The sequence below is a fragment of the Trichosurus vulpecula genome, chromosome 6 (assembly GCF_011100635.1).
Source record: "Trichosurus vulpecula isolate mTriVul1 chromosome 6, mTriVul1.pri, whole genome shotgun sequence".
In the NCBI taxonomy this organism is placed as follows: domain Eukaryota; kingdom Metazoa; phylum Chordata; class Mammalia; order Diprotodontia; family Phalangeridae; genus Trichosurus; species Trichosurus vulpecula.
In genome coordinates this window covers 79,241,409-79,268,686 of record NC_050578.1, presented here as the reverse complement: position 1 = coordinate 79,268,686, position 27,278 = coordinate 79,241,409, and the positions used below count along the sequence as shown (strand labels likewise).

General features: G+C 41.0%; 1 protein-coding gene across 1 annotated transcript; it reads right to left on the bottom strand.

The window, feature by feature from the left end:
- Positions 1 to 1,200: 1,200 nt before the first annotated feature.
- On the bottom strand, positions 1,201 to 26,030 carry RCHY1 (ring finger and CHY zinc finger domain containing 1). Its single transcript, XM_036764915.1, has 9 exons — positions 25,534 to 26,030; positions 16,734 to 16,853; positions 16,368 to 16,483; positions 9,363 to 9,441; positions 5,193 to 5,237; positions 5,029 to 5,087; positions 4,888 to 4,914; positions 3,361 to 3,481; positions 1,201 to 1,861 (listed from the first exon to the last, which is right to left on the bottom strand). The coding sequence occupies exons 1-9, from the start codon at positions 25,633 to 25,635 to the stop codon at positions 1,733 to 1,735; spliced, it is 798 nt and encodes a 265-aa protein (XP_036620810.1). The 5' UTR covers positions 25,636 to 26,030; the 3' UTR covers positions 1,201 to 1,732.
- Between the last annotated feature and the right edge of the window lie 1,248 nt (positions 26,031 to 27,278).

Here is a 27,278-nt window from a genome sequence, read left to right as displayed (position 1 = left end):
ATCCAGGGGAAAGGGAGAGCTAACCTACAAACTTCGATTATTGATTGGATGAAAAGGGAGGAAGAAAAAAGACTGGAAAGACCTCAAAGGAAGGAAATCTGGGTCGATGACATCACAGACGGTAGCAAAACAGGATTCTGAGGGAAAGTTGTGGCCATGTCAAGTCTGAGATAAGGCAAGATGCCCAGGTGTCTCGAGATTCATGAAGGCAGCTAGTAATGGCGGTGGACATCAGAACAGATGTCAGGCCAATACATAAAACTCTTCTATGAATGTGCTGTGGGAGTGTATGAGATTGGGGAGACAGGAGGGACAGACACATCCTTGGAAAACACTCCTAGGGCCAGCAGGAGCAGAGACAAAGAAGGGGTTTTTGAGATTGTTGGAGAACCAACAGCACTGTGTCTCACAAGCCACGGAAGGTCAATAAACCCATAGATATAGGTCAGCTGTGACAAGAGTATGAGGAATAGAAGTCCATTGGATTTGGTGCGTGGGTCATTGGTGATCTTAGAGGAGTGAGGGCAGAAGTCAGATTACAGATAGCTGAGGAGACTTGTTTCACGCATAGACAACTTTTTAAGAAATTTGGGATGAAAGCTGGAATGACCCAGGCAAAGTATCTTCAGAATTTGGGAGATCTGAGCATGTTTATAAAGAGGAGTCAATAGGAAAGCACAGATTGAAGAAGTGTGCAAGGGGGATTGAGAAGAAACAAGAATGACATTAAAGGCACAGGCCTATGAGGAACTGGCATAGGTAAGAATAAGGATTCTTTTGTGACCCAAGGGAAGAGGAAGAGCAAGTAACACTGAGTTCTGACTCATGAAAGAAGGGAACTGAGGAAATGAAAGGCAGCTAGCCTCTGCTTAAGGGAAATAGCTTAGGTCATCTGTTCTAAACGTGGGTAGTGGAGATAAGATTTCAGGGGAAAGAAGAAAAGATTTAGAATAGATACTATGGGAAATGAGATAGGGAATCATTGAGGCTAGATTAAAAGGGTAGTAGAGCAAAAGGAAAGTCCCAGCTTAGGTCAGTAAATTCAGCACCTTGCAGCACACATATTTTATAAAACATCTCTCTCCCAGCTGTTACTGAAAAAAAAAATCTAAAGAATAAATGAATCCAAGAGAATTTGTTAACTACTGTGTTATATTTGTAACCAACTTAATGCAAACCAGACAATGACCTTGGAAAAACTTTCTATGCCAGACTATGCCAAGAGTTTTTTATTCGATGTCACATTAAAATACACATTTACAGCATTCAAAAGGGACTGCTTTATAAAATTCTAAAGTTTATTTAGACAATAAGATAAACCCTAGTCTTACAACACAGCCCTTAAGATAAAGTTTTAATGTTAAGCACAGTTCTATTAAGAACTATTTATAGATTCTGGATGCATAGCTTTGCTTAAGAGGAAATGCAATGAAATTATACATTCTAATGAACATCAATTTCAAAGCAGAATGTCATCTGGGTCCTAAGTAACATTGAAGGAATTTCCACTCAATGGAAGAGCTCCAGTTTTTACACAATAATAAAAATGACAATTCTATTGAGGGCCTGATTACTGAGTCCCCGTAGTGGGAGGTTATGTTGTGACATGACCACAAACATCACACTAATGTTTGTGACAGCATAGCAACAGGACACTAAGGAACGTCTTTTATTTCAGAAACAATGGTGAGTCTTCGGAGGCAGCCCTTTCTATGCAGTCTGGAGAGGCTGGTCACTGCTGTTCCAGAGGAATTCCACACCCTCCATCTTGGGCAGTATTATACGACTCACAGCTCTTACACTTCATTCCTAATATGTGGAATTGGACTTTAGAGCGGGCACTGCAATCATTGCAAAGAATCTGTAACAACAACAACAACAAAAAAAACCAACCAAAAAAAGACCATCAGGGAAAGAATTTTCCTTCTAAAAGAGCCCCGAGAAACAGACAATGTAATTCTAAAGACTTCTAGAAGATACTTTATTTTTCTAACTAAAAGTCCCAAAGTGTCATTGACATCATTTCAAAGAATAATGAATTCAGAAAATCTCAATCTGTAACCAATTGTTCAGTTTTCTTAAAAAGTATCATTTAAAAATGAGACCAAACCCTAGGAAGGGTACAAGGCATAGTGAATAGGGAGCCAACTGCACTTAAGACCTGGGTTCAAGTAAGCCCACCTCTGACAAAGTGGCCACTTGACTCCGGGAGTTATTTAGGCCCTCAGTGCCTGAGGCAACTCTTACACCTAAAGGCTGCAGCCCATTTGCACATCCACAGGTCCAGAAACACATATATAAACTGGAGGTTTAAGGAGCTTATCCTGCAGCACACAGAGCCCTGAACAAGGCACTGGTCACCCTGGCTCTGAGTAAAACAAAAATCCCATCAACCTATCCAGCTGTCAAGAGGTTTTGATTCTTTAGATTAGCATATTAAATAAAAATTAACAGAAAATCTCACTCTAGCCATTAAAATTTCCCCTCTTCCTTTTCAATCAAGCTTGGAGGCTCCTTGTCTAGGCTCCATTAAACATCAGAATTTCACAACCAGAAGAGATGAAAAAATGAGGCTTGGAGTGGCTTGCTGAGATCTATCACAGCCAAAAAAGACCTTGGTAAAATTTTTTAAGTAACTAGAAAAAAGTAAATTCAACTCAAAACAAAACTCAAGAGTAACACAAACGCTAAAGAACAACATACAAATTCGGCAGCACACTTGTGCCTCTGGTCACATCAATTTGTGGCACAGCCTGAGTTTGACACCCGTCTCCCGACCTTAGGCTCACTCTCTCTCCATAGACCAGGCTTCGAGATAAAATGCTCATTCTTTAGATCAGTGCTTCTTAAACTGTGGGTCGCCAGTGAAAAAAGTTTAAGAAGCCCTACTTCAGATGACCAACATAGGTGTTAGGCCTCGGCACACAAGCACACAATTCTATTTTGCATCCTCAGGACAGCCCAGGATGGGGCAGAAGAGGCATCAGTATCACCCTTATGTCGGACAATCCTATAATAACTCAAAATATGCAAGGACTTTGGGGGGAGACTTAAAGGCTCTATTTTGTTCTATTAGTGTGGACAGCAAACACTTCTGCCATTCCTAGAGATAGGGTAAGCTACAGAATATAGGGGGCAAAATCCTGCCGCTTCTTCCGTTTTTACGTTTTCCATTAATGAGATGCTCAAGAGGAATCAGATTATTCTTAAAAGGATTTTTAGAGGTCAGAAAGCAAATCATCTTGAGCTATGATGTCATCCTTACAAATACTCCCAAGCATCTGTTTCAGAAGAGGCAGGGAGAAGCGAGAGGAATTCCCTGGTAGCTGTTGATGGTTTGAGAACGACCTGAATACTCACTTCCACAGTCATATTCTGATATTCTGTCGGCATCGGAGTTTGTGCTACTTCATTATCCAGCTGTCGCCAATAGCGAGTCATGTCGAGAGCAGAGTGCATACATAATGGACACCTGTAGCCTCTAAAGACAATGGAAGAAAGGTTTTACCAACATGGGATCTGGGGAGTCTATGAGGAAAGCTAGGCCAGTCTACTAGCAGCTAACATACAAACCACTGAAATGGATGACTATCCTGTCTTAAGAGCTGTCCTGGGACGGGACGGTCTACAACATACTCCCCTGTTCCGATGCTTAATCACCCCTAGAATAAAGGCTCCTCCTCACTTTGCTCTATTTCTTGTTATAACTGTGCCCCATTCTCTCTTCAGTCTTCTGAAGAGAACAGCTACTTTGTTTTCTCTGCAAAATAACTATAAAATAATAATAATAATAAAAGCTACTATCTCACTATGTGCCAGGTACTAAGCATTTTATAATTATTATCTTATTTTAGTCTCAAAACAACCATGGGAGGTAGGTGCTATTATGTTCCCCAGAGGTTAAATGACTTGCACAGGGTCACACAGTTAGAATGTGTCTCAGGCTGAATCTGAACTCAGATCTTCCTGACTCTGGGCCTAGCACTCTATCTACTGCACCACCTGGAAGCAATATGAGACACTGGGTTATGCGTTAGCTTTCTTTCTGCATGGTAATAAAAAAGTCTTTAAATTAGTCAGTCAATGCCTTCAAAGGGACAAACTAATATCAATCGTTCAAAGTGTACTGCTCCCCTTCTCAAAGCTGACACCCCTTTTAAGTATGTTCTATCTGTACATGATTTATTCTTACCAGGTCTGTGACTACCCAGCCTGTTTCAGGTTGTCAGGCCTTTCTACCTGACACCAGACCACCCTGGGCTGGGACCTGGAGATGGGCTTCTGACTCACCCACTGACTCAGTTAAGTCACAGCTTCTCAAAGACTCAGTTTCCTCGACAAGCGAGTCTCTTTCAGCCCTAAGGCTAGGTTGTAATCCGTACCTGCACAACCTACAGCCCACAGGTCCCTTGCTACACACCAGAGGATTTTAGGTGGCCCCTGAAAAATGTAGAGAAAATATTCTCTTTTTCACAGGCTGCCTGAAATCCTCTGGGTGCCCACAAGCCTGCTTATGGCCCAGGGGCCACAGCCTGTGCGGGCCTGTCATAACCTGACAAAAACTTTAAAAAACCGTCTGTGTGCAGGATTCACAAGTGCTACCAATAGCTACCTACCTCCAGCCTTTTTTCTCTAGCAGTAGCTGTATGCCACATCTAAAAATCCAAGGACATCTCTGACCTGAGGGCAAGTCTTTGGAGAAGAAGTGCACTGGAACCACAGAATGCGGTCTGGCCAGGGCTTTGTGTATTTGCCTCTCCACCCCCCCAGCACAGGAACAGACTAGCCTAGGTAACCTCTGGATCTGTCTTTCTCTCAGGGGCCTGGGAGACCGAAGATGTTATTAAACTGCTAAAATGTAGGATTGCCAGAATGTACAATACTCACTCTTTCAACATTGCTTCATAACATGTTCTGAAAGAAAATAAATTTATTTTAATTTACTTTTATTAAATTAAAATTTATCAATTTTGATAAAGTTGCTTATTGGTTAATATTTTATAGGAAAACAAAAAAGGTTCCTTTTACCTGTGCAGAAGATGCCCACATGGCAAGACATGAGCAACTACACGGGACGTATGAATGTCCTGCAAAGGAAGCAAGCACTAATGTTAGCTCTGAGCCAATGGGAAGATCTGGAAGGATGGCAGCACTGAGGGAAAAGAGATGAGACAAGACAAAACAAAACTCACCTCTAAACAGATGGGGCAATTCTGCCTGGACACATTCTCGATGCACTGTTTAAAAACAAAGAGGATTTTTTTAAAATTCACAACTGGATCAAAGAATACTTCAGAGCCACCAAAGAAGCAAAGGTCAAGTATAAGATAATCTAAGAGTTAGAAGGAAATGCACTTCTCTGAACTGGAATATAAACTGTACATATAAAAAGATATATACACAGGCATACGGAGAAGGGGGAGGAGAAAGAGAAAAAGAGAAGGGAAAGAAAGCAAGGGGAGAAGCCTTCATGAAGGATCTGAACTAGACCAGTGATCATGAGTTAAAGAGCAGATGGGTGGGAAAGACACTGATTGTAGAGGGGGTTCAACAGGATCTTAGCAATTGCAATTTGATATGGCTGAAAGGAAGCCAGAGTCCAGGGTGACGGCATGTTGAAAAGTAACAGGGCTGTTGAAATAGGAAGGAAATTTGGGAGAGGGATGGAGGTTAAAAGTATAGGCTGTTAAAAAAGAATGACCAGGAGGTGGAGCCAAGATGGCAGCTGGAAAACAGGGACTCGCTTAAGGTCTCCCCAAATCCCTCCAACACCTGTAAAAAATGGCTCTGAACAAATTCTAGAGCTATAGAACCCATGAAATAACAGAGGGAAGCAGGTCTCTAGACCAAGATGGCCTGGATGGTCACAGGGAAGGGTCTATCACACTGTCCTGGGAATGGAGTGCAGCCCAGCATGGGCCGTGCCAGGACCAACCAGACGGAGTCAGGCAGAGCAGGCCTGAGGGCCATGAATCACTGAGCTGTGGCAATTGCGAGACTTCTCAACCCAGAAACGCCAAAGACAATGGAGCAAGTCAGTGGGAAAACTGCTGGATCTAGGCAAGAGAAGTGCTCAGTTCGGCCCCAACCCCAGGGGTGGTGGAGGTGGCAGGATGGCAGCAGCAGGAAGCTCCAGCAGCTGTTTCCAGAGCTCCAGCAGAGGCTGTTTACAGCCCCAGGCGCACACAACGGGACAAATCGAGCAGCAAATCAGAGCAGGAGTGCAAGGACTGCTTTGCTGGCGGAGAGGCAGGGTTCTCTTGCTTTGCCCTGTCTGGTTGGCAGTTCTTGGGGGAGAAGGAGTGCTGGTGTGCAGAGCTTGCAATGACTGTGGAGCAGAAGTAACTCTGAAAACAGCAACGCAGCCCCTAAAGCTTGGGACAAAGCATTCTCCACTCTAAAAGCAGTCATACCCTGACAAAAAGCTTAAGGGTCAAGTGGTTGGCTGTGAACATGAGCAGGCAGTGTAAAAGGACTCAGACTCAGACTACAAGATCTTTTTTTGGTGGCAAAGAAGGTCAAAACACACAGCCAGAAGAAGTCAACAAAGTCAAAGAGCCTACATCAAAAGCCTCCAAGAAAATATGAATTGGTCTCAGGCCATGGAAGAGCTCAAAAAGGATTTGGAAAAGCAAGTAAGAGAAGAAAAGGAAAAATTGGGAAGAGAAATGAGAGTGATGCAAGAAAATCATGAAAAAGAAGTCAATGACTTGGCAAAGGAGACCCAAAAAAATACTGAAGAAACCTTAAAAAATAGACTAACTCAAATGGCAAAAGAGCTCCAAAAAGCCAATGAGGAGAAGAATGCCTTGAAAGGTAGAATTAGTCAAATGGAAAAGAAGGTCCGAAAGACCACTGAAGAAAATATCACCTTAAAAATTAGAATGGAGCAAGTGGAAGCTAGTGACTTTATGAGAAATCAAAAAATTATAAAACAGAACCAAAGGAATGAAAAAATACAAGACGATGTGAAATATCTCATTGGAAAAACCACTGATCTGGAAAAGAGATCCAGGAGAGATAATTTAAAAATTATTGGACTACCTGAAAGCCATCATCAGAAAAAGAGCCTAGACACCATCTTTAAAGAAATTATCAAGGAAAACTTCCCTGATATTCTAGAATCAGAGGGTGAAATAGAAATTGGAAGTATCCATCGATCACCTCTTGAAAAAGATCCCAAAAAGAAAACTCCTAGGAATATTGTCGCCAAATTCCAGAGCTCCCAGATCAAGGAGAAAATACTGCAAGCAGCCAGAAAGAAACAATTTGAGTATTGTGGAAACACAATCAGGATAACACAAGACCTAGCAGCTTCTATGTTAAGGGACTGAAGGGCTTGGAGTATGATATGCTGGAGGTCAAAGGAGCTAGGATTAAAACCAAAAATCACCTACCCAGCAAAAATGAGTATAATGCAAAATATGGATTTTCAATAAAATAGAGGACTTTCAAGCTTTCTCAGTGAAAAGACCAGAGCTGAATAGAAAATTTGACTTTCAAACATAAGAATCAAGAGAAGCATGAAAAGGTAAACAGGAAAGAGAAATCAGAAGGGACTTACTAAAGTTGAACCATTTTGTCTACATTACTATATGGAAAGATGATATTTGTAACTCATGAGATCTTTCTCAGTATTAGGGTAGCTGAAGGGAATATACATATATATAGACAGAGGGCACAGGGTGAAATATGAAGGGATATCTAAAAAAATAAAATAAAATCCAGGGGTGAAATTGGGAGGAGAAATGGAGAGATAGAATGGGGTAAATTATCTCACATAAAAGTGGCAAGAAAAAGCAGTTCTATTGGAAGGAAAGAGGGGGCAGGTGAAAGGAACGAGTGAATCCTGCTCTCATCGGATTTGACTTAAGGAGGGAATAACATACACACTCAACTGGGTATCCTACCCCACAGGAAAACAGGGGGGATAAGAGGAGGGATGATAGAAGGGAGGGCAGATTGGGGGAGGAGGTAATCAAAAGCAAGCATTTTTGAAAAGAGACAGGGTTAAGGGAGAAAAACTGAATAAAGGGGGACAGGATAGGGTGGAGGGAAATACAGTCAGTCTTTCACAACATGATTATTATGGAAGTGTTTTGCCTAATGACACATGTGTGGCCTATGTTGAATTGCTTGCCTTCTCAAGTAGAGTGGGTGGGGAAGGAAGAAAGGAGAGAATTTGGAACTCAAAGTTCTAAAAACAAATGCTCAAAAAAAAGTTGTTTTTTACAAGCAACTGGGAAATAAGATAAACAAGCAAAGGGGTATAGAAATCCATCTTGCCCTACAAGAAAGTAAGGGGCAAAGGGGATAAGGTGGGGGGGAGTGGGGTAAGGAAGGGCAGACTAGGGAAAGGGGCAATCAGAATATACACCACCCTGGAGTGGAGGGGAGGGTAGAAATGGGGAGAAAATTTGTAACAAAATCTTGTGAAAATCAATGCTGAAAACTGAAAATATTAAATAATAAAAATATGAAAAAGGAAAAAAAATGACAATGATTTCCAAAAACTTCCATCAGTTAAGACTTGATAACACTGTACTACATGTGACATTACACTAAGTATTCTTTAAAGGTTTAGAAGAAAAGGCAGGGAGCTCAGTGACTCCGAAGTGGCTCTTGTGGACTCTTGAACTGGCCCCCTATCTCCTGTCACTGTCTCCAGGCTCTTCTTTCCTCCAAACCACTCAGTGCACTCCAATCAAAATGATCGTCCTCATGTAAAGCACTAATCACATCACTTTATTCCTCAAAGGCCTTCAAAGATTCCTTGCCAAAATGACAACAACCCAGTTTGTTCAGCCTGGCATCTGGGGCCTTCCACAACCAGCCCCCTCTACTCACTACTCACCTTCTTTATCCACACTGGAGCCAAAATGAACTCCTTATCTCCCTTATCTCCCCGTTTCTTACCTCTGCAGTTCCCAAAGCCTGAAATGTCTTTCCAACCTTCTTGAACCACACCCTCTTCCTCCTTCCCCATTCACCCCAGAACCCACAGATTCCCATTTTTGGAAATCTAGCTATAACATGGCTTTCACAAAGTTTTCCTCATTTTTACTACCCTCATCCCAAGAGAATCTGTCTCTTTGTCAATAAGCAGCAAGACAGTGGGTTCCCAAATTCTCTGTATGTTCTATTCAAACTACCTTGTATTGTGGTCACTTGTGTGTGCATCTTAGCTGCTTTACTAGCCCCTAAGTTTTTCAAAAGTAGATATTTTTCCTTATTTATCTTTGTTTCTGCTCTGATTTTATCTTATTTCTTAATATGTAGTCTCAAATAATAAAATCTTGGTGGATGTGCATGTGAAACTCTGAAAATTTGCTAGGGGTCTAGAAGTACTCTAATTTCTGTACCTTGTGATGCCCTTGGAGACTCAAGGATAGGCATAGGTTACATTTCAAACAGTGAAAAAATTCTTCCTTCGGACCAATCCTGATAAAAGAAAGAGAGAGAGACAAAGAGAGAGAGAGAGAGATGAAGGCCAAGGAAAAAAAGTTAGGCTTAGTATTACTACAATTTTTAAAAATTAAAGGAAGCCACTTAAATTCTATCTCAGATTGGAAACTTAAACCCTAAGTTTTTCAAAGCCATATGTCTGAGAAACGAACAAAATTAAATTACAAAGACAAAATTCCTAACCATAAAGAAAATCAAATATTATAAACAAAGACCAAGAATCTTTTCCTAAAACAAAAACAGAGTAGCTTTAAGATCAATGGCATTTCATTTTCTGAAACAAACCCAAACTAATCTCTAAATTAGCAAATACATAAAATCTAGTATGAAAATAATTTTCTATCATGAACTTTTCTTCATCACCCCAAATTCAATCTCCTATGTAGTGGTTTCACAGTTTTCATCAGAATAGTTTTTCTACTACAAAATATTCCTATGCAGATTCACATAATAAGTAATCTTTTCCTTTTACACAAATACACGCACACAAAGAGATGCATCCATTTAATTAAATGCATGTCAGAATGGTATAATGGGGTCATTACTCCGCTCATCAAAAGCACTTAATAAACTGCTTTTTCATTCCTTCACTCAACACTGGGAAAATGACAGCCTTAAATGAGCCCTGCCTTTCCTGGAAAGCTCAGGAGCAGGAAAAGAGCTCTGCAATTTCCCCAAAGCAATCCAGCCTTCTCATCCTCCTCCTTTTCAATTCTGGACTCAACTCCCCTCTTCCTGTCTGGTGTATATCAGACAGACATACTGATAGAAAAGCTCTCCCAGAGAGTCCATCTGCCAAAACAAACCCAGGAACAATATGAATACAATTACAAAACACTTTTCACACAAATAAAGTCAGATCTAAAGAACTGGAAAAATATCAGTTGCTGATGGGTAGGCTAAGGTAATGTAATAAAAATGACAATTCTCCCAAATTAAATTACTTATTCAGTGCCATACCAATAAATTACCAAAAAAAAAATTTTATAGAGCTAGAAAAAACGACAAAATTCATCTAGAAGAACAAAAGGTCCAGAGTACAAAAGGAATCAATGAAAAGAAATGCTAGAGAAGGTGGCCTAGGTGTACCAGATCTTGAATTGTATTATAAAGCAGCAATCATCCAAACTACTTAGTACTGCCTAAGAAATAGAGTGGTGGATCAGCGGAATAGGTTAGGTATGCAAAACACAATAGTCAATGATTACAGCAATCTACTATTTGATAAACCTGATAAGACCTCAAAATTTAACAAAAACTGCTGAGAAAACTGGAAAATAGTATGGCAGAAACTAGGTGTAGACCAATATTTTACACCCTACACCAAGATAAAGTCAAAATGGGTACATGATTTAGATATAAAGATTGATACTATAACTAGGAAAGCACGGAATAGCTTGCCTGTCAGATCTATGGAGAAAGGGATACAGAACAGTATGAAATACAAAACGGATGATTTTGATTACATATAATTGAAAAGTGTTTGCACAAAGCCAACGCAACCAAGATTAGAAGGGAAGTGGAAAGCTGGGATACAATTTTCACAGCCAGCGTCTCTGATAAAGGCCTCATTTCTAAAATATATAGAGAACTAAGTTGAATTTGTAAGAATACAAGTCATTCCCCAACTAGTCAAAGGATATAAACAGGTGGTTTTCAGAGGAAGAAATTAAAGCTCTCTATAGTCATATAAAAAAATGCTCTAAAATCACTACTGATTGAAGAGATGCAAATCAAAACAACTCTGAGATACCACATCACACCTATAAGATTGGCTAATGTGACAAAATAGGAAAATGTTAAATGTTAGAGAAGATGTGGGAAAATTGGAACACTAATGCCTTGTTGGTGGAGTTGCAGAACTATGCCCAAAGGGTTATAAAACCACACATACCCTTTGACTCAGCAATACCACTTCTGGGCCTGTATCCCAAAATGATCATAAAAATGGGAAAAGGACCCACATTTACAAAAATATTTGTAGAAGTTCTTTTTGTGGTGGCAAAGAATTGGAAATTGAGGGGATGTCCATCAATTGGGGAACAGCTGAATAAATTGTGGTATATGAATGTAATGGGATACCATTTGCTATAAGAAATTATGAACAGGCAGACTTCAGAAGAACCTGGAAAGACATATATGAACCGATGCTGAGTGAAGTGAGCAGAACCAAGAGAACACTGTATACAGTAACAGCCACAATGTGCGATGACTAACTAACGGCTCTTCTCAGCAATGCAAGCAAGGATCTAAGACAACTCCAAAAAACTCACAATGAAAAATGTTCTCCACATGCAGAGAAAGAACTCTGGAGTCTTAATGCAGATGGAAGCATGCTATTTCCTCTCCTTTTCTTTTGTTTCTTCTTTCTCGTGGTTCCTCCCATTAGATTTAATTCTTCTTTACATCATGACTAATGTGAAAAATACGTTTAATATGATGTATAAGTAAAGCCTATATCAGATTGCACACCATCTTGGGGAGCAGGGAGGAGAAGAATGGGAGAAAATTCAAAACTCAAAATCTTATGGAAGTGAATGTTGAAAACTAAAAATAAAGTAATTATTTTTAAAAAAGAAAGAAAAGCTCTCCCTACGTCCATCCAAATGCTAGAATGTTGACATCTGGGCAGCAGACATTTGCATGCCTAGTCTTTCCTGCACAGCTGAGCAGACCAAACTCCCCTGTTAACTACTTCTTAATTTCTCCAAAAACTTACAGCTTAGTTCTACATGTATTCTTCCATGCCCAATGAGGATGGCTCTCACAGGGATAGCCCCCCACACACAAGAAAGTAGTTACTGACGTCCCCAGGGGTATCAGCCAGAGTAAAGTTCCCCTATACAGCAACTAGTATGAAGTACAGCCTAAATTTTAAAGAAAGTAATAGGGAAGCTAATTCTACGTATACGTACAGGCAAATTATTCACCTCTCTGGTCCTCAGTTTTCTTAACTAGATCATCTCCAAATCTTCTTATGCTTCTAAAGTACTACGAAAAGGAGGTCACATGGAGTAACATGAATGAACTCTAAGTTGCCTGGAATTTTAACTAACTAGTAATTCTCATTCATACACAATGCTTTTACTTACACAATGATTTATGACCTTTCCTTAATATGTAACAATGGTTATAGGCAACATGAAAAATGTTTAACAACAATGTGTAGTGGGCGTTGACTGAACTGATCATAGCCCTCTGGACACTATATGAGGAACAAGGGAGAAAAAGGCTCTCTCCGGGTTGCTGCCCTTTCTTCTTCACATGGATGCAAGGATATTAACACTTTCAGGAACTGGCTCCAAACTGACATTTTCCAAATTCACACTACTGATCCCCAAGTCATCTTATTTCTGCATTCCCTCAGCCCTTACACCATAGTTTCCAATTTATGCTTCAGCTGTTATCATTCAGTCACGTCCAGCTCTTCATGCCCATGTGGACCACAGCATGTCAATACCATCCACTGCATTTTCTTGGCAACTATACTGCAGTAGCTTGCCATTTCCTTCTCCAGTGGATTAAGGCAAACAGAAGTGAAGTGACTTGCCCAGGGTTACACAGCTAGTAAGGGTCTAAGGCCAGATTTGAACTCAGGTCTTCCTGACTCCAGGCCCAGTGCTCTAACCACTGCACCACCCACTGCCTTTACAGTTCAGATGCTCCATCTATCTAGCCCTGACATTCATTCATTCTCCCTTCTCTCCTCTATATGTGGTATGGCCCTGAGACAACTCTAGATTATCTAGACTTTCCACAATCCCAGAATCTGAGAGCTGATAAGAGAGCTCAGCAGCCAACTAGTCTAACCTAGAGTCTAGTACCCACTCACATCTAGAACATGATAAAAGAAAGGACATCTGGGCATACACTGACATGGACCCTAGATTTCAAGAAGACAGAAGGGCTGGTTCAAAGGGAAGACAGGTAGGATCCTATAGACTAAAAGGCTTCAAGGGAGGTCAGCCCAAGAGGAATAGATGCTCAAGAATAAAACTCTGGAGACACAAAGAGGGAAAAAATGTCAATGAGGGGAGAAAATGGGATTTCCCTGGAAAAGCTCAACGTGGATGCACTAACTGATTTAGACTTCAAAAAGAAATGTATAGGATGTAGCAAGGCTAGGCACCAGAGGACAACATTAAGAGGGCATACCATGGGTGTATATGGTCCTATAAAAAACACTGTTAGCACACTTCTGAAAGACTTATGATGAAAGGTGCTGTCCATCTCCAGTGAGAGAACTGGTAGGGCCTGAATGCAGAATGAAAATGCTTTTTCTTTATTTTGCTTGTTGTATTTTTAAAGTCTGTGGTTTTTTTCCGCAGTATGACCTAAATGGAAATGTGTTTTGCATGACTACACACGTATAACCTATGTCAAATTGCTTGCCTTCTCAATGGGGAGGAGGGGGGAGACTTTAAAACTCAAAATTTGAAAAAAATATTAAAATTGTTTTTACTGGTAATTAAGGGGGAAAATATTAAATTAAAAGAAAAATGAAAAAAACCCTCAGCAGCGCTAAAACTCAGAAGGCCTCAAGGCTGGTGAGGGAGGGTAAAGACAACAAAAAGGGATGGAGTCTGCAAACACATAAAGCCAGCGTGATTTTAATGCCCAGGAAAACTCCAGAATGGTTCAACAAAGAGATGAAAGGGAAGCTGTGATTACCAGGGCTGGCATGGCTCCATCAAGAACAGGTCAAACCAGACTAACTTGATTTCCCCTTTAGACAGGGTCACTCCACAAGTATTAACATTCAAAGCATTTCACTTTGAAAGAGTGGCAGCAGGGGAATACGGTTAAAGTGCTAGCCTTGGGAGTCAGGAAGACTTAGAAACAGAACTTGGATGGAAATATACTCAGATCATTAAGAGCCCACAATACACTGTTGGTTTGATAACATGGGCAAGGCCAAGGCCAAACGAGCACATTTGGGGGGGGGAGGGGGCAGCTGAAATCCTACCAGCACAAACACTCAGTGGAATTCGCATTGACACAGGGAAAATGGTGATTCTGTGTCCATCTCCTTGCCAGCTGCCTGGCCACCAAGCTCTGAAGGTTGACCTCTACCTGTGGTCCTGCTGAAGCCTTAGGGAGCTCCTCACTTAACTTACTACTTCAAGGAAGCCTCAATCATGGTTTACTCTACTTCTTGGTCCCTAACCGTCTCCTCCACAGCTGCCTGGTCCTCAGACCATCTACTTAAAAGACCATTTAGGCCGATACATTCAGAATTATTTGGGCCATAAAATGTTTTATGTTCACCAGAGACAGTTCTTCTTGCAAGAACTACAAGTAACATGCAGGATGAATTAAATGTAAAAACAAATACAAAACAAACAAAAAACCTTACACAACTAGCAGATTTGCAAGAGCCAGCTGTTTGAACAGTGTTATTCTTCTAAGTGGTCTCCTAAGGAAGCCACATCAACAAAATCATGCTAAAGGCATTTTTTAAAAAATGGCTTTTGAAGGAGGAGGGATTATCTTCAGAGCTACACAAGAAAGTTCAATTTTCTAACTTTGTAACTGCCCTCAATTTCCAGTATTAAACCAACCTGATTATCTATTACCTTATTCACCAGACTTGGCTATAAATTTGTTGTTGTTATTTAGTTGATTAGTCATGTCTGATTCTTCATGACCCCACTTGGGGTTTTCTTGGCAAAGATACTGGAGTGGTTTGCCATTTCCTTCTCCAGCTCATTTTACAGATGAGGAAACTGAGGCAAACAGAGTTAAGTGACTTGCCCAGGGTCACACAGCTATCAAGTGTCTGAGGCCACATTTGAACGCAGGTCCTCCTGAATCCAGGGCCCAGTGCTCTATCCACTGCACCACCTAGCTGCCCTGGCTATAAATTACAATTACAAAAATTTAAAGCCAGTCTCAATGAACAAAGTTTGCTACCACTGGCATATTCTGCAGAACAGGCTGCAGCCTCTGAAGATTTCAAAAAGCTTCCTTAGAATATTTAACAGTACAGTAGCTAAACATTATAAAGTCACGTTATATGCATAAAACGGACCGGGCAAAACAAAATTTCATAGCTTTAAGATTTCTTGGTTATCCAAAAAAAGGAGGATTTAAGCTCCACTTTCCAATGGCTATGTATTTTAAGAGTAAAGAAAACATGGGAAACTGGCAAACTCAAATGTCTGACCTGACTTACTCCTATGGATGGGAAAGTCCGAGGTAGGGTTTATTCCTTCTATGAACTGCATTCTGTTCATTTTGATTACTTATAAGTTTTTCTTATTTAGTTTTCTAACTCCCATAAAATTTTTTGAAAACTTCTTTTATTTAAAAAGAAAAAACCTTAGTAACTCTCTGTATACTTATGGAAAAGTAATCATCATTACCTCAATAATGAGGCAGTGGATTTTCATTTTAAAAGGTATGAAGTGTTTCTGTGTATACCAACAAACCTAAAAGTAACTTGTTTGTATGTTTAATTAAGTAACCAATATTCTTAAAGGGCATTCTAATTATTTGCTAGCAAGTTATAAAATAATATAACTTCTTATGCTAGATCAAAATCTCTAAATTGTACACTAAGGTTTAATTATTTCCCAAATCCAAGAGACACAGTGCTTCTTAAAAATCTGTTACGAAAAGTACCATAGAAATTAAATATTTATTTTAATGTTTAGTGAGAAATAAAATCGCTTTAAAACAGCTCTTTCTCTAGCCGCTTACAAGTTTTACAGATAGACAAATACAGACATCACATTTTAAAATGTATAGCTACAGAAAATGTTTTACCTCAGGTGCTTCTTAAACACTTGGTCTGAAAATATTTGTTTATAGCAGAAGTTTGAAAAATTAAAACAATACTAATGACTTTTAAAATGATGATCTTAAACATAATGGAGAAAGGGGCAGTTTACATACAGTACCTACAAATTCCACACTTCTCACAGTGGTACTGCTTCTTGTCTTTGTCAAATAGGTGGCATATATCGCAATAATATTCTCCAAACAAAGTGCTACATTCTTCACAAGTCTGTTGAGCCTATGAGAAAATAGGATATGAATATTTAAAATAAATTACCAAAACATGCTGAAGTAGAATTCTAATAACCAGAATTACTAGTTCTTGTCAAAGTATGTTAATATTTTTAACTAATTGTAACTGATATAGAAACTACTTCACTCTTAAGATTTAAAAGTTCATCTTCACACAAAAACACGATCACAGAAATATAAGAACTTTCAAATCATCTCAGGATAAAAATGCTCACAAATGTATCTTAAAGCCTTACATTCTGAACTTTTCCACACTTTGCACATTGTACTTCTTTCACTTTAAACCGGTCCAGAGGATGATCTTCGTTGTTATCGTGGCATAAGCGGCAGGTGTAAAGTTTACCACAGCAAGGAGCCTACCCAAAAGAAGAAAATATTTCAATGTATTAAAAAAAAAAACTTGTTTTTTGCTTTTTTTCTTCACATTCTGCAACGGAAGTCAGCAAGCCTGCATCTGAATTCTACCTCAGCCACTTATTAGCTGTGACCTTGGCAAACCACTCAAACTAGAGATAAAGGAGAACCACATCCCTGGGAAATTAAAGGCAATTTCCTTGGTCTTTTCCCGACCTTGTTAATGCCAATGTGAAAATAAGCTCTGTCATTAAGAACCACAGACACCCTGGAGAAAACAGTAGCAAACTCTTTGTCAAATACGGTCAAATCCAAAAGCTTCTTGTATTTTGGGGGCACTGGTATTCTCCAGACTTATCAGCTTGAAGAGATAATCCAGGACCAACTTGCTTTGCCCTTTGAACCCCTCCTTTCAATGAGATTAAGTCATTCCAATTTAGGACAACTATACCAATTGCTCTGGAATGGGTTTAACTCAGATCTAGAATAAATGCAGCGCACTACGGAACATAAATACATTTTCAGAAACTTCAACTGAAATGTACTCCATTAAATGGGGGAGAGAGAGAGGGGAACCAGAGCCAAGATGGCTGAGAAAAGGCAGTGGCTTGCTTGAGGGCTCCCAAATTCCCCTCCACAGAATTTTAACACTTCAAAATTAATTCTGAGTGGCAGAACCCACAAAATGATGGGAAGAAACCATTTTCCAGCCCAAGATAACTAAGAAGGTCAGCAAGAAAAGTCTGTCACACAAAGGTGAAAGTGCAACCACCCAGGTAAGCCATCAGCAGGCCTTGGGGCCAACTGAATCAGCAGCAGAGGTAGCTTCCAGAGCTCCCAGAACACAGACCATGAGGGAGTCCAATAACTAGTCAGAAGGCAATTGTTCACATGGAGTGCAGGACTCTGCTGAATTACCCATACTCAGATCCAGGTCACAGTACCAGGGCAGGGAGGAACATTTGCACAGCTCCTAGCTACAGAGGAGCAAGGACCCTGATCACAGATCCAAGGTGGAAAGGAGTGCTTGTGGTTGCTCAAAGGCCAGAGTACAGACCAAAAGAGTAGTAAACACGCTTCTCCTTATATCAAACCACCCTGGAAGAACTGAAAATTTACAGACCTAGAACTGGCTCTGAAAACAGCTGAAGAAAAAAACTCAAGTTTGGGACAGTGCCCCCTCCACCCTAGGAGCAGAGCCTAAATTAAATATTAATTTAAAAGTCAAGAAATAAGCTAGAAAAATGAGCAAACAATAACAAAAACAAAAAAGAATGTGACTATAGAAAATTACTATATTAACAGAGAAGATTAAAATACAAACTCAGAAGAAGACAACTAAGTCAACTGCTACATCCAAAACCACAAAGAAAAAATGTGAATTGGTCTTAGGTCCAAAACAAATTCCTGGAAGAGCTTAAAAAAAATTTTTAAAAATCAGGTGAAAGAGATAAAAGAAAAAAATGGGGGAAAAAATGAGAAAGATGCAAGAAAATCATGAAAAACGTCAACAGCTTGGTAAACGAGGCACAAAAAAGTACTGAAGAAAATAACACCTTAAAAAACAGAATAGGCCAAATGGTAAAAGAGGCACAAAAATCCAATGAAGAGAAGAACTCTTTAAAAAGTGAAATTGGCCAAATGAAAAAAGATATACAAAAATTCACTGAAGAGAAGAACTCCTTAAAAAGCAGAATTGGCCAAGTGGAGGCTAATGATTCCATGAGATATCAAGAAACAATAAGACAAAATCGAAAGAATGAAAAAATAGAAGAAAATGTGAAATATCTTCTTAGAAAAACAAATGACCTGGAAATACATCAAGGACAGAGAACTTAAGAATTACTGGGCTACCTGAAAGCTATAATCAAAAAAAGAGCCTAAATATCATCTTTCAAGAAATCATCAAGGAAAACTGCTGATATCCTAGAACCAGAGTGTAAAACAGAAATTCAAAGACTCCAACCATCACCTCCTGAAAGAGATTCCAAAACAAAAAAATTCCCAAGAATATTACAGTCAAATGCCAGAGCTCCCAGGCCAAGGAGAAGATATAGCAAGCAGACAGAAAGAAACAATTCAAATACCAAGGAGCCACAGTCAGGATAACACGAATTTTAGCACTTTCTACATTAAAGGACTGAAGGGTTTGGAATAGGATATTCAAGAGGGCAAAGAAGCTAGGATTACAACCAATAATTACCTATCCAGCAAAGCTGAATATAATCCGGGGGGGGGGGGGGGGTGGCGCACAGATGTGTAGTGAATGAAATGGAGGATTTCATGCATTACTGATGAAAAGACCAGAACAGAACAGAAAATCTGACTTTCAAATACAAGACTCAAGAGAAACACAAAAACATAAGATACAAAAAGAAATCATAAGGGATTCAATAAGGTTAAACTGTTTCCATTCCCACATGGAAAGAGGATACTTGTAACTCCTAAGAACTTTATAAGGTATCAGCAGTATACATACACAGATGTGATGGGTACAGATGTGAGTTTACTATGATGGGATGATTTCAAAAAATAAAATAAAATTAAGGGGTGAGAAAAAGGGATGTGCTGGGACAAGGGGAAGGGAAAGGTAGAATGGGATAAGTTATCTCACATAAAAGAGGCTTGAAAGAGCTTTTACATTGGAGGATGTGGGGAACAGCATTTGAACCTTACACCCATCAGAACTGGCTCAAAGAGAAAATAACATACACACTCAGTTGGGTAGAGAAATCTATCTTACCCTGCAGGAAAGTAGGAGAGTGTGTTGGTAACCAAAAATGGGCTCCTTAGCACTTAGTCAACAAGTGCCCTTGAAAAGTTTGGTTTTTTCCCCTGAACTAACTGAATGCTGTCTGTATGTTGGATTGGAGTAAGCTTATCGGCCCCTTCACCTTGCTTCCCTTGGTTAAGCAGATCAAAAGAACCTGTGCTTTCCCCGGCGTACCTTACATCCGTGCAGAAGCTGCTAGCCGGATGGTTAAAAACAGCTTCCGTTGGAGCCAGAGACAGCTACAGCTACAGCCGAAGCTGAAGCAGGAGCTGCCGGTAGCAGAGCTGACCTACGTGTGGATTGAGGAGTGCTGAACAAGGACTTGAGGCCAGTGGGTAATCTTTTTACCATAGAGGGGAAGCATGTATATGATTTTTCTTTATACCGTCATGCTTCTCTGTGGCCTCCTGGTTACTCTTGTGAGGTAGACTTATTGGGCCTGGAAGCTTTTGATCAAAATATCAAAATGGGGATGCTGGTTCATGGGTCTGTTACTTTGGAGTTTAAATACATGCTTTGATTCTTCTGCCTCCTATCTAGAGAATTCCTTATATCCTGCGGTTCCGAACCTTTCAGACATATATATGATTCTTTTTGAAATTATAAATTCTGCCCTCATAATACAGAGAGCAACCGGATAAGAGAAAGGTGGGTTAGAAGGAGGGGAGGAAGGGCTGATTGAAGGGCTGGCAGAATGGGAAGGCAAAACACTTTCAACGATGGACAGGGTAAAAGGAAAAAGTAAGACAAGGAAAATAGGATGGAGGGAAATACACAGTAATCCTCACTGTGAAAAAATGTTATAGCAAGTTTCTTTGATAAAGACCTCATTTCTCAAATATGTAGAGAATTGAGTCAATATGTAAGAATGCAAGCCATTGGAGGGACAGAGCGAAGATGGCAGCTGGAAAGCAGGGACTAGCATGAGCTCCCTGCCAAGTCCCTCCAAAAACCTATAAAAAATGGCTCTGAACCAATTCTAGAACTGCAGAACCCACAAAATCGCAGAGGGAAGCAGGGCTCCAGCCCAGGATAGCCTGGATGGTTGCTGGGTGAGGTCTTTCACACACAGAGCTGAGAGCGCAGCAGAGCCCAGCCCAGCATGGGTGGTGTGGACCAACCAGACCAGGAGCCGGGGGGAGCATGCCCTAGCGCCCTGAATCAGTAAGCTGCAGCAGTTTCCAGACTTCTCAACCCACAAACACCAAAGACAACAGAGGAGATTAGCGGGAAAAAGTGGCGGGGGGACACGGACACAGAGTGAAAGGAGTTCATGGCTCGGCCATCGCCCCAGGGGCAGAGGAGGTGGGGGAGCTATAGAACTACAGCTGCAGTTGCTTCTGGCCCCAGGCCTACCGGGTGGGAGGAATTGAGTGGCAGATCAGAGCAGGAGTGAAGAGCCTGCTGAAGATCTAAGTCCAGTCCAGGTTGGGGGTTCTTGGAGAAGGAGGAGTGCTGGTGTGGCAGAGCTGGCGCATCCCCCCAAGCTTGGAACATAGTACTCTTTACTCTACAAGCAGTCATACCCTGCTGAAAAACTAAAGGGTCAAGTAAGTTGGCTGGGAACATGGCCAGGCAGAGAAAACACACCCAGATTCAGTCTCAGACTTTGGAATCTTTCTTTGGTGACAAAGAAGACCAAAACATATAGCCACAAGAAGTCAACAAAGTCAAAGAGCCTACAACAAAAGCCTCCAAGAAAAACATGAACTGGTCTCAGGCCATGGAAGAGCTCAAAAAGGATTTGGAAAAGAAAGTTAGAGAAGTAGAGGAAAAATTGGGAAGAGAAATGAGAAGGATGAGAGAAAACCATGAAAAACAAGTCAATGACTTGCTAAAGGAGACCCAAAAAAAATACTGAAAAATATACTGAAGAAAACAAAACCTTCAAAAATAGACTAACTCAAATGGCAAAAGAGCTCCAAAAAGCCAATGAGGAGAAGAATGCCTTGAAAGGCAGAATTAGCCAAATGGAAAAGGAGGGCCTTAAAAATTAGATTGGAGCAAGTGGAAGCTAGTGACTTTATGAGAAATCAAGATATTATAAAACAGAACCAAAGGAATGAAAAAAGGGAAGACAATGTGAAATATCTCATTGGAAAAACCACTGACCTGGAAAATAGATCCAGGAGAGAGAATTTAAAAATTATTGGACTACCTGGAAGCCATGATCAAAAAAAGAGCCTAGATATCATCTTTCAAGAAATTATCAAGGAAAACTGCCCTGATATTCTAGAGCCACAGGGCAAAACAGAAATTGAACGAATCCACAGATCGCCTCCTCAAATAGATCCCAAAAAGAAATCTCCTAGGAATATTGTCGCCAAATTCCAGAGCTCCCAGATCAAGGAGAAAATTCTGCAAGCAGCCAGAAAGAAACAATTTGAGTATTGTGGAAACACAATCAGAATAACCCAAGATCTAGCAGCTTCTACATTAAGAGATCGAAGGGCTTGGAATACGATATTCCGGAGGTCAATGGAGCTAGGATTAAAACCAAGAATCACCTACCCAGCAAAACTAAGTATCATGCTCCAAGGCAAAATATGGACTTTCAATAAAATAGTGGACTTTCAAGGTTTCTCAGTGAAAAGACCAGAGCTGAATAGACAATTTGACTTTCAAACACAAGAACCAAGAGAAGCATGAAAATGTAATCAAGAAATAGAACAAGAAAAAGAAATCATAAGAGACTTACTAAAGTTGAACTGTTTTGTTTACATTCCTACATGGAAAGATGATGTGTATGATTCATGAGACCTCAGTATTAGGGTAGCTAAAGGGAATACGTATATATATATATATATATATATATATATATATATATATATATATACACACACACACATATATATATATATGTTTATGTATATATATATGTGTATTTGAGTGTGTATGTATATATGTGTATTTGAGTGTGTATGTATGTATATATGTATGTGTGTGTATATATAGAGAGAGAGAAGAGAGAGAGTGGGCACAGGGTGAGTTGAAGTTGAAGGGAAGATATCTAAAAGAAATAAAATCAAATTAAGGTATGAGAGAGGAATATATTGAGAGAGGGAGATAGGGAGAGATAGAATGGGGTAAATTATCTCACATAAAAATAACAAAAAGCAGTTCTGTAGGAAGAGAAGAGAAGGCAGGTGAGGGGGAATGAGTGAATCTTGCTCTCATCAGATCTGATCTGAGGAGGGAATACCATACATACTCAATTGGGTATCTTACCCCACAGGAAAGAAGGAGGAAGAAGATAAAAAAAAAAGGGGGGGGGATGACAGAAGGGAGGGCAGATGGGGTGGAGGTAATCAAAAACAAACACTTTCGAAAAGGGACAGGGTCAAGGGAGAAAATTCAATAAAGGGGGATAGGTTAGGAAGGAGCAAAATATAGTTAGTCTTTCAGAACATGAGTATTGTGGAAGGGTTATACATAATGATATGCGTGTGGCCTATGTTGAATTGCTTGACTTCTTAGGGAGGGTGGGTGCGAAGGGAAGAGGGGAGAGAATTTGGAACTCAAAGTTTTAAAAACAGATGTTCAAAAACAAAAAAAAAAGTTTTTGCATGCAACTAGAAAATAAGATACACAGGCAATGGGGCGTAGAAATTTATCTTGCCCTACAAGAAAGGAAGGGAAAAGGGGATGGGAAGGGAGTGGGGTGACAGAAGGGAGGGCTGACTGGGGAACAGGGTAACCAGAATATAAGCCATCTTGGAGTGGGGGGAAGGGTAGAAATGGGGAGAAAATTTGTAATTCGAACTCTTGTGAAAATCAATGCTGAAAACTAAATTTATTAAATAAAAAATAAAAATAAAAAAAAATTTAAAAAAAGAATGCAAGCCATTCCCCAACTGATAAATGGTTAAAGGATATGAACAAGCAGTTTTCAGGCAAAAAAATCAAAGCTATCTAGAATCATATGAAAAATGTTCTCAATCACTATTGATTAGACAAATGCAATTAAAACACCACAGAGGTACCACCCCAAAACCTAGCACATTGACTAATATGACAGAAAAGGAACATGACAAATGTTGGAGGGGATGTGGGGAAATAGAAACATTGATGCAGTGTTGGTGGAGTTGTGAACTGATGTAACCATTATGGGAAACAATTTGGAACTATGCCCAAACAGCTACAAAACTGTTCATACCCTTTGGTCCAGCAACACCACTACTAGGTCTGTATCCCAAAGAGATTTAAAAAAAAAAAAAAGGAAAAAGACCTATATGTAGAAAAAATATTTATAGCAAATCTTTTTGTGGTGGCAAAGAATTGGAAATTGAGGGGATGTATATCAATTGGGAACATGTTATGGTATATGATTGTAATAGAATACTATTGTGCTGTAAGAAATGATGAACAGGATATTCTCAGAAAAGCCTTGAAATACTTACATGAACTGATGGCAAAGTGAAATAAGAATAATCAAGGGAACATTGTACATAGTAACAGCAATACTGCACAACAATCAATTGTGAAATGACTTAGCTACTTTCAGCAATACAATGATCTAAGACAATTCTGAAGGACCTATGATGAAAAATTCCATCTACCTCCAGAGAAAGAACTGGTAGAGTCTGAATGCAGATCAAAGCATACTCTTTTAAACTTTATTTTTGTTTGGGGTTTTTTTCTGGTCTGTTTTCTTTCACAACAAGACTAATATGGAAATGTTTTGCATGACTATACATGTATAACCTTTATCAAATTGCTTGCTATCTCAGGGAGGTGGGAGGGAAGGGGAAGGAGAGAGAGAATTTGGAACTCAACATTTAAAAAACATGTTAATTGTTTTTACATGTAATTGTGAAAAATAAAATATTAAACTGAAAGAACCAGAAGGCTCTATCTTAATTATGTGGTTAAACTACCTGGTAAGTGAAGTCCCATCCTTAAACAAATTTGACACTCAGAGGTCTTCTGAGAGGTAACAAAAGGAAACCCACACTGATTCAGCTAAACAAAGCGCCCCTGACTCTGTCTTGACCACCAGCCAATTATCAGGGTGAACCTGGAGCTCTTCCTGGCTCTTCTGTACTGAGGTGAACAGAGAATGAAGGCAAGACCCCAAACCTTTAGTCTTGTGAAGGGAATTGTGACTTTTATAATAATCTATATTTGGTTTTTTTAAACGTGACAAGTACTTTTGGTAAATCGCAACCTCCCTGGGTCTTTACTCATATATTGAGTTGGGGGTGGGGGGAGGGTTTGACATGGTGGGATGGATAGAGTGCTAGGCCCAGACTCAGACACTGACTAGCTGTATAACCCTGGGCAAGTCACGTAACTGGTTTGCCTCAATTTCCTCCTCTGTAAAATGCTGCAAGGATCCAATCGAGCCTTAAAAAGGGCCTCATAAAGCCTTAAAGTGCTGCGGAAGGGCTAAATACACGATAACGATGATGGCAATACTAGCAGTGGATCTTAAGTCGGGAACACCCGAGTTCCAATCCAGCCTTGGACACTCCCTGGCTGTGTAACCCTGGGCACGTCACTTCGCCTTGAGTGCCTCAGTTTCCTCCGCTGTAAAACAGGGATAATAACTACGCCTGCCTCCCGGAGCTGTCACTTTGGAGCGTTATACAAATGCCACGAGGTGGTCCATCCGCAATCTGTCCAGATCTGTCTGCCTGCGGCCCCCGTCCCCCCACTAGAAGGCTGAGGGCTCCTGGAGGGCTGGGGCTCTCTTTGTGTATCCCTGGCACACAGTAGTCGCTTAATAAATGCACAGGGACGGGCCCTCGCTGCCAAACCTCGCACCCCCTCCATTCCCGTCTCCCCAATTCTGGTTCTGGGACACCCGGGGTCCGGCGGCCGCAGGCGCTCCCCGGCGCAGATCGCAGCCCTGGCCCGCAGAGCCCGCCCCGGGCAGACGCGCCCTCCCCTCCCCCAGCCCCTGTCACCTTGAGGAAGCATCCGCGATCGTAATGTTCGCAGCCCCGGCGTGCTAGTCCCCGGCTGCCGCCGCCATCTTCGCCCTCCACCGCTACCTCGGCCGTCGCCATCTCCTACTCCTCCTCCCGCCCAGCGCCGGTCCGAGACCGCGCTGGAGCCGGGGCAGGAGCCAGAAATCAACCGGGGCCGCTCTAGGCCGCCGCCGCCGCCTTTACGCAGCCGCGCAGCCGCATCGCGCCGAGGTGCCGAGGGGCACGTGATCCCGCCCCGGAGGGCCGTACTTCCGCTTCCCGGGGAGACCCGGGGGAAGAGGCGGAACCATCCACTAATAGAGTTAGGAACATAAAGCCTTGTGCCGCCGGCGGAGGTAAGAATTTGTAATCAAGGCAACCAACACCTGGCTTACCCCCGCCCACTTCTCCCATTCGCTGGAGGCTGTGTAACCCCGCCCCCAACTTTATGCTTCTGCAAAAGGAGTGGCTGGAACACTACCGACGAACCAACTGAAACTTCCGAAGAAGCCCCTCCCCCTTTTCCTGACGAGAGAGCGCCTGCGCGTGAAACAGGCTCAGGTCCCACCTTCTCAACCAGCGAAGCCCCGCCCCCTTTTCTTGAAGGGAAGAGAGAGCGCCTGCGAGCAGGATCTGGGACGATTAGGGTGGGAGGGGCCCCGCCCTCCTCACCTGCCTAAGGTTACTCTTGAAGAACTATAGGTTTACTGCCACCCTAAACACTCCCAAACTGGAAGAAAGAAAAGAAAAAGTCAACTTGCCTTTTTACTTGCCCTCCGCGAAACTGTCATTTGCCTTAGGTTTTGGTGACACTGCCTTTACCTGGGTTCTTGTGACTAATTAATAATGCTTGTTGACTGACCAAATACTCATCGGAACCCCTCCGAGGATTCCCCTCCAGAAATAAGCACTTATTAAGTGCTTGCTGTAATTGCTAGGGTGAGGTTAAGCACACCTACTGGCACATTCGTACCCCTCTCTGCAACTCGATTCACACCCTCCCTACTTCTCACCTCATTTATTGCAACAGCTTCCAGACTGAAGTTCCTGCCTCAGGTTCCCCCAGACAATCCTACAGACTGTCCTACACCGATTTTCCTCAAGGACAGATCTGACCATGTCATTACCTTACTCAAATCAACTCTCTATATTGCCTCTAGGATAGAATATCATTTTCTCAGTTTACCTTTTAAAACCCCAGTATATCTTCCCAGCTTCATTATGCCCCCGTGGAACATTTTATACCATTTTATATCATTTATGTAATCTCAACTAGACCCAGCTCCTGAATTAATGAGTAACTGGAAGAAGATCCAGGACCTGGGCTTCTTTGTTCTCTAGAGTTTGCTCAGGAAATACCCTTACCACTGTCAACAAGACCAGATTAGACTGACCCTAGGGACATTCTGACCCCTGTTAGCCATTAAAGGATGAGACCCTAACTCCAAGGGAGAATATTAACTGACCTTTGTCAACATTCTTTACAACCCTATTCCATTAAGGAAAATCCTCTTCTTGTATCATGGTTAAACACATATGGGGGTCATAAAAAATGAGGTAATACAGGCTTGCTGGGTCTGCTAAAATAACGTGTATAAGTTTTCTCATTGCTTTGTTCAGACAGCCAGAGCTTATGCTGACTCCTTGTATGTACAAGTAAGCTAGCTTAGCTATGCTTTAAGGTGTGATACCTGAGTAGCCAGCTATTGCTAAAAATCCTGCCCCCAGCCCCTAATCGCAAA

Excerpts from the sequence above, each read along its gene's own strand:
- RCHY1 (XM_036764915.1), bottom strand. The coding sequence starts at position 25,635 with ATGGCGACGGCCGAGGTAGCGGTGGAGGGCGAAGATGGCGGCGGCAGC. Across the intron at positions 5,238-9,362 it reads GTCTCCAAGGGCATCACAAG|TGCATCGAGAATGTGTCCAG; the intron begins GTACAGAAATTA and ends GTTTTTAAACAG. Across the intron at positions 4,915-5,028 it reads TGTGGGCATCTTCTGCACAG|AACATGTTATGAAGCAATGT; the intron begins GTAAAAGGAACC and ends ATTTTCTTTCAG.